Raw genomic sequence first — 7,481 nt, 5'->3', positions numbered from 1 at the left:
GCTATGTTTAGCCACCAAAAAAGGGTGGCCTTTTTGTTATATGGGTATATTGTGTATGTGCTAACGAAATCAGGGGTTAAAATGCAAATACAGTTACACTTCATAATACTACTTGGTTTCGATGCCCTCAGGAACTGCCCCCATTCCTCGGCTTCCTCCCAACCCCCAGCACTTCCCCACAGTATCAACCTAATGCTGGGGGGTAGGGAGGGTGGGCAGGTTAGGGTAGGGAGTGGGCTCTGCCAAGACAGTGCTGGTGACCCAGAGGGACTACTCCAGGGTGGGGAGGCAAAGCACAAGTTAGGGGTGGGTGGTGGGGGAGGTGGCATCTCTAAGGAGGGATGGGGTTGGAGCAGCTGCCAGTCTGTGTTTTGGGCCAGGCCCACACCCCTACTCACCCCTTCTCCATCCCTGCCTCCCTACCGTTAACCCTTTCCCCAGAAACCCTTTGGCACGGATCATACACAAACGGACAGCTTACAAAATGACATAGCAGTTTCACAATATACATGGCTAGGGCTTTTTTCCTTGTTTTTCAGGTTCTCTTCTACACAATGTACAATTCCTTTTAAATGGATCAAGAAATGGCTTATATACATGAGTCCTTGTTATAACATCTCGGCAGCAAATATCATAAGCTAATGAAGATAATGATGGAAGGGAAGGGAGCCTAGGACAGGGATGGGGAGGGGGTGTGGAGAGAAGGGTTATACTTTCTGAAGGAGTGGCGAGAAATTGGAATGGTTGGGGGAAAGGAACGAAAGTAAAGTATCAAGAAGCATCTTTACAAAGCAGTTCTAATTCCTTTTGAAGGAGAAAGCTAATTCCTTTTGAGGGGGAAAGAAAGGTATCCAAAGCAGGAAAACATTTGTCTTAAAAAATTGTCTCCCATACATACATCCAAAAATGTGGGGAAAATACTTATTCCAGGGATTGAGGGAGTCCAGATGCTGTGGTCAAATGACAAAATAAAACTGACAAATAAGAACCTCTGTCCCCCAGTTTTACCCAAGCCTTACCACTAGGAACCTTGATGATTTTACTTCTAGGAACCCCACCTAGTCTCACGACGATGGGAACAAAGTCTCATTCCTCCAGCAGGCAAGACAAACTTCTGCAATGCCCAGAGTTCTCCTCTTAAGGATCACCAGCTACCAAATCTAACAGACCTGAGGATGGGAAACACCTAGCTGCAGCCCTCTTTAGTCTTCCTGTACCCCCAAATATTTGAAAAACCAAGAACTCAAACCAGATCCCGGAAGCTCACATCCAGGCACATAACTCAGTACTTGCTGTGCTGGGTTTCCTGCTGTTATGTGGCAGGAGACAGCCTGCTGGACACCAGGGCCCCACCAGGACTCTGCCTCTCCCCACTACGCTGTGTCCTGGGACACACGCCCCAGACTCAGTTCAGACGAGGTGGCTCCAAGGCCAAGACTGTCCCAGAGGTTTCATCTGGAGACAGGTCAGAAGCAGACGGCTGCATGCAGCCTCTCCCCAGTGCCTGCATGCTACACTCTAGAAACGCCTCCTGTTACCCGGTGACTCTGGCATCGTCCTTTCCTTGCCCTCAAACAAGGTGGCAACACTGCTGACAAGGAGCACACAGATGTCTGAGAGCAGAAGCCATAACACCTGGGCAGGCCAGCCCCCGACACACACACACACACACGCCCTCCTGTTCAAGGTGAGGTGGGAAGTGGCCGGGCAGGAGTCCCAGAGCAGGGAACTCTCCTCAAATGCAGGAAGCCTTTAACATATGGTAAGGGGACTCCCAAGAGAGGTGGCAGGCATGTTGGGCACATGGGGTGACACAAGACAGCCCTGGCTGCATCCCTCCGACTTCGGAGGGTGCAAGGCCAGACTTGACCCGGACACTTCAGGTTAGGCACCAAGGTTTGGGAGGAGAGAAAAGAGATGACGAGAACCTGGCTTTCTTTCCCTGAGTTACTGTGGTGGGCTCACAAGTGAGACAAAGCCCAGGTGACTCTCATCTGATAACCTATCCAACAAGTGAACCTGTAACAACCCAGTCAATATAGCATGTCCCTTGCTCTATTCTCCTTGGCAACATCCTGTGACACTCAGTACAGAAAGAGCCCCATCCCCATAGCTCAGGGACATCTGAACAATTCAAGGTCTTCACCAATTCCCTAAGGTCTTATACGTCTGAGAAGTTCCATGTAAACATTAGACACCACTTCCTTCAGGCAACAGCTTTGTTCTGTTGCCAGGAGAGAAGAATTAGGGGGCAGGTACGATCTCCATGAGTGTGGCCTGCATCACATCTGATGTGATTATAGGTCAGGGCAAAGTAAACATGGAATTAAGACCAAGACATAAGCTGGCATGGGTGGGATGTTTTCTAAGATCTACGAGGGATGAGTGTCAAGGGAAGGCCACTAAGGGCTAACGGTTTTTTTAGAAAATCAAATTTATTCTCTGTAGGGAATGGGGCCAACCCTTCTCAGTTCCAGGATGCCATTTATCTTTAAGCAGTCAGGAGACGGGCTGCCCACTCCCTTCGCAGGTGGTGGACATTCAGTAGTTATTGGGGGGGGGCGTCTCTGCCAGTGCGGGCTGGCCCTCGCCCCCTCCTGAGAGCGGAAGACCAGCTCCCCAGCCTGCAGCACCTGCCCGGCCGGCCACATACTGCCTGGCCTGTACTGATGGTAAAAGTAGGTCTAAGGTTTTGAAAGGTAAGAGTCCCACGGCAAAGACGTTCCTGTCTTAAGTCTAAGATCACACGATCAGCTCAGAAAAAGGGCAGAGCCATTGGACGAGTCCAGAACCTACAGACCTAGGAGCATGGGCTGCCTAGAGTTCTGCCACCAGAACTTTGAGTCACCTGCCCTGCCCTCCTGAGGCCAAGCAGCTCTGCAACCCTCTGTTCCCCACTTCCCTCTCCCCAAAGGAGGGCACAAAGTGCTTATCGAGAAGAGCAGCAGGGGCCACGAATTCAGTGTTTAAGCCAGACAGCCTCGTCCCACTCAAGGTGGATCAAAGTCCTGACTCAAGGGCCCTTAGTTGAGCACATTCTGTCCGCCTTGAATGATCAAAGGAACATGGTTCCCCCTTCCAAACATTCCTGATCATTGAAAAGTCACCTTAGTAGGCTTAGGTCATGCAGGGATTTGACAGTATGTTATTGTGGCTATGTTTTGCAGGAGCTATGCCCAGCACTCAACACCCCAGAAGTAGTTGTGGGTTTTTTTGAGACAACCTAGCCTGGGCAACACAGCAAGACTGAGTGCTGTGGCATGAGCCTAGCTCACAGCAACCTCAATGTCCTGGGCTCAAGCAATCCCTCTGCCTCAGCTTCCTGAGTAGCTAGGACTACAAGCATTCGCCACCATGCCTGGCCAAATAACATAGAAAAAATTAGCCAATTAATTTCTTTCTATTTAGAGTAGAGACAGGGTCTTGCTCTTGGCTCAGGCTGGTTTCAGACTCCTGACCTCAAGCAATCCACCGGGCCTCGGCCTCCCAGAGTGCTAGGATTGCAGGCATGAGCCACCATGAGCCAGTTGTGGGATGTTCTTACAATGGGGAAAAGACCCCCCACCTGGGGGCCCTGGGGCAAAATCCACTGCAGATTGGATTCATGAGAAGCTTATTGGCTGATCCTACTAATCCCACCATTAATCGGATAATCTTGCATGCTCATAGGTGATTGGTTACGTGTGATCCAAGAACCGTATATAAGACTGGAGAGAAGGCAGCCTCCTCTGGAAGCTGAGCAGTTGGGACGACCGGGAACCTGCTAAGGTGAACCCTTTAAGGTGAAGCTGAGCAGCGAGCTGAATGAGCGAGAGGTCCAGCTTGGGGTGCTGGAGAAGGTGTCCTGGCACTCCGAGTACAAGGACAGCGCCTGGATCTTCCTGGGAGGGCTTCCTTATGAATTTACTAAAAGTGACATCATCTGTGTTTTTCTCACAGTATGGGGAGATTGTTAACATTAATCTCGTGTGGGACAAGATGACCGGGAAGTCCAAAGGATTGTTTCCTCTGCTATGAAGACCAGAGAAGCACAATTCTGGCCATTGACAATTTTAATGAAAACAAGATTAAAGGGTGAACTATCAGAGTAGATCATGTATCTAACTACTGGCCTCCCAAGGACTCGGAGCTCTCTAGGCGCATCACCTAGTTCTTCTAAGAGAAGGGCTGTCACGCCACGCCACAGCAAGATGGCCGACGCGGCGGCCGTGGCCGGGGCTAGCGGCTCCGGAACGAGATCAGGAAGTAAACAGTCTCCTAACCCTGCTGATAACTACCATCTGGCCCGGAGGAGAACACTGCAAGTGGTTGTGAGCTCCTTGCTCACAGAGGCAGGGTTTGAGCGCGCGGAAAAAACATCCGTGGAAACATTGACAGAGATGCTGCAGAGCTACATTTCAGAAATTGGGAGGAGTGCCAAGTCTCACTGTGAGCACACAGGCAGGACTCAGCCCGCACTGTCTGATGTCGTGGTCACACTTGTTGAGATGGGTTTCAATGCGGACACTCTCCCAGCTTATGCAAAACGGTTTCAGAGGATGGTCATCGCTGCTCCTCCAGTGACCAATGAGACAGTGACCCCCAAGGCCCTCACTGCAGGGCAGAACCGACCCCGCCCGCCACACGTCCCCAGCCATTTTCCTGAGTTCCCCGATCCCCACACCTACATCAGAACTCCGACTTTCCGAGAGCCCGTGTCGGACTACCAGGGCCTGCGGGAGAAGGCTGCATCCCAGAGGCGCGATGCGGGGCGGGCACTCACCTGTTTCATGGCCAAGACAGGAGAGACCCAGAGTCTTTTCAAACATGATGTCAGCACGTTTCCATTGATTGCTGCCAGACCTTTCAGCATCCCCTACCTGACAGCTCTTCTTCCATCTGAGCTGGAGATGCAACAAATGGAAGAGACGGATTCCTCGGAGCAGGACGAGCAGACAGACACACAGAACCTCACTCTTCAAATTAGTACCGACGATTCTGGAGCCGAGAAGGAGAACACTTCTGTCCTGCAGCAGAAGCCCGCCTTGTCGGGAAGCCGCAACGGGGAAGAGAGCATCATTGATAACCCCTATCTGCGACCTGTGAAGAAACCCAAGATCCGCAGGAAGAAGTCCCTCTCGTGAGCTGAGAAGGAAGCCTGGCTTGTCCACGGGCCCGGACACCACCCCCCTGGGGAGTTAAAGCCACTGCAGGGCAGAAGAGAAAGTGACCTCTTTGTGGCTGAGCCAAGGCTGCGGATGTGATTGGACATGATTTTAATAGCAAACCTTATATTAAGATGACCCGCTTTCACTGGATATTTGGGTTGAGGAAAAGATGATGGTAATAATGAGGCTTCTTAATCAGCGAGTATGTACCGCGGGCATAGCAGCAGCCGGGGACTTTATTTATCATCATAGGACTTGATTGCTTTGAAACCCAGAAGACCAGGGAACGTGGCAGGAAAGAAGGGTTCTTTGCCGCCGTGCTTGCTGTAATACCAAGAACACTGCCCGCCTGCCCGGGGTGAGTTTCAGGATGTCGGGATCCCTTTTGTTGACTCACAATTTGTCGCACTAATTTATCATGTCAGGACCTCATTCTTACTTCTCTCCTCGCTTGGGCTCCAAGTGCCCTGCTGAGCTGAGGGAAGTGACTCTGCGCCCCCTCAACACGCTGGCCACAGGAGGCCACACGTCACAGCTTTGACCCAGGGCTGGCAGGAGTTGCGAGCTCATCACATTCTCATCGATGTGGAGGACAGTGACATGCCAGAGTGGCGCTGATCCTCTGGTCGGCGTTTGATGTGGGGCAGTGCTCTCTGTCCCCTCTGTGGTCAGTCATTTGTCGTCCCTCTGTGGAGCCTGTGCTTTGGGAACTTCCAAGTCCTGCCCCTCCCGGGAAAAGAGGGCTCTCTGACAAGAGCCTGGGCGTTGGCTGTGTTATGCTGTGACTGATAAAGGAGACATAGATTTTTAAGCTGTAGGAGAAGGATTTGGTGCGGTGGGATTCTGAGGGCTGGGTTTGGCCTTGTCTTCTGAAAGCTGAAAAGGTTCACTGGTTTGCCACAAGGCCGGTGTGGACGGAAGGCCACGTTCCCACCTTGCGGTGGGAGTGGGCTGCGAGAAGCCCGCAGTCTAGGCTGAGGTGTTCTCCAGGAAGCAGATCTGCATCTGCTCAACCTCTGCATCCTGGGGAAAGATGGCTTCATGATGGATGTACTCAACACACCAGAAAAGAAGTTTTGAAGGAAGATGCTGGGCAGGCTGATATCCTTTGATCTTGGAAGGAAGAAAGATGCCTGTAAACACCTGGAAGTTACCACTGGATAAACACGCTGTTCCCTTGGTTAGAACCCTAAGGTCCACCTGCTGCAGGCCCTAGTGCCACGAGATTGGGAAAAGGGTTGCCTTTTCTGCTGCTGAACTTTCAGAGGTTGCACTGCTGCCAGTTCTGGATGGGAGCCAATGGGAAAGAGTTAGACAACTTGAAACATTGACCTGCCCATTGTTGTGTAAAAACTGCATAATTCTCAATGTATATTTATAAATTTCTATTTTTTATAGTTTTGGTGGAATTCTTGGAGGGAAAATTAGTAGAGGCGGATTAAAAGTGTGACTTTTGAAAAGCTCATAGTAAAAGTTCATAATAAAATCTTTGCAAAAAAAAAAAAAAAGAGAGAAGGGCTGTGGGGCTCGTACCCCCTCCCCGAGTTTGTCTGAGAGCTCTGAAGATGACAAACCCACAAAAAAAAGAAAAGGAGAAGACCGACCGGGCAGTAGAGGCTGAGCAGCTGTCCTCTTCATCACCCGGAAGCAAGGCAATAAAGGAGAAGGATGACCCTAAGCAGCACAGTGGATTCTGACCTCTCTCAGAGTTCTTGCTGGAGTCCAAGGAGGGCCGGAAGCGCTACTTGGCCTCCCCTGAGGCCAGGACCACCTGGCGTGTTGGAGCCCAGGACCTGGAGAGGGAGCCAGAGGAGAAACCCAAACGTGAGCACAAGTCCTCAAGCAGGAGGGAGGCAAGAGAAGAAAAGAACAGGGATAGGGACAGAGGGCCAAGCTCAGACACACATTCTGGCTGGAACAGGCGTTCTGAAGGGTGTAGTCATACAAGTAGGAGCCATGACAGGTCCCACAAGCATAAAAGGGCCCGGTGCTCCCCGGAGCGGGACTCCTGGAATCCTGGGGACCCCAGGCAGCACTGAAGCCTGTTCAGCTGCTCAGTAGATTTGGAAGTGAACTGTTTTTAAATGTAGTCAAATTCAGTTATGTTGCTACTATTTTCGTGTATAAAACCTCTGGGGCTGAATTCTTTTAATCTCTTGAATGTTAGAGTCATTGAGAGGGCTATAGTTTCAGCAGCCACATAGCCACAATTCCTTGGCGGGGGAGGAGGGGATGGGTATATGCAACCAGAACGAGTAAAATGTGCAATGTGTGGGGGATGGACACGCTTGAAGCTCTTACTCAAGGGGGGAGGGGCGCATGGGCAATATATGT

General features: G+C 51.0%; 1 protein-coding gene and 1 pseudogene across 2 annotated transcripts; both read left to right on the top strand.

Annotated features, from left to right (window-relative positions):
• Positions 1 to 2,669: 2,669 nt before the first annotated feature.
• LOC142869936 (RNA-binding motif protein, X-linked 2 pseudogene) lies at positions 2,670 to 7,186 on the top strand (annotated as a pseudogene).
• LOC142869984 (transcription initiation factor TFIID subunit 8-like) lies at positions 4,191 to 5,244 on the top strand. 2 transcript variants are annotated; one of them, XM_076000493.1, is made up of 2 exons: positions 4,191 to 4,696; positions 4,967 to 5,244. In XM_076000493.1, the coding sequence occupies exons 1-2, from the start codon at positions 4,191 to 4,193 to the stop codon at positions 5,121 to 5,123; spliced, it is 663 nt and encodes a 220-aa protein (XP_075856608.1). In that variant the 3' UTR covers positions 5,124 to 5,244. The 2 variants fall into 2 exon arrangements, with proteins under 2 accessions (XP_075856608.1, XP_075856607.1); XM_076000492.1 differs by having other exon boundaries at positions 4,191 to 5,244.
• Positions 7,187 to 7,481: the final 295 nt, after the last annotated feature.

The sequence above is a fragment of the Microcebus murinus genome, chromosome 3 (assembly GCF_040939455.1).
Source record: "Microcebus murinus isolate Inina chromosome 3, M.murinus_Inina_mat1.0, whole genome shotgun sequence".
NCBI lineage: Eukaryota > Metazoa > Chordata > Mammalia > Primates > Cheirogaleidae > Microcebus > Microcebus murinus.
Note: the sequence above shows the minus strand (reverse complement) of the source record. Positions and strands in the feature narration are given on the sequence as shown.

What these genes read in the sequence shown, in the direction of transcription:
- LOC142869984 (XM_076000492.1), top strand. Translation starts at nt 4,191, where the DNA reads ATGGCCGACGCGGCGGCCGTGGCCGGGGCTAGCGGCTCCGGAACGAGA.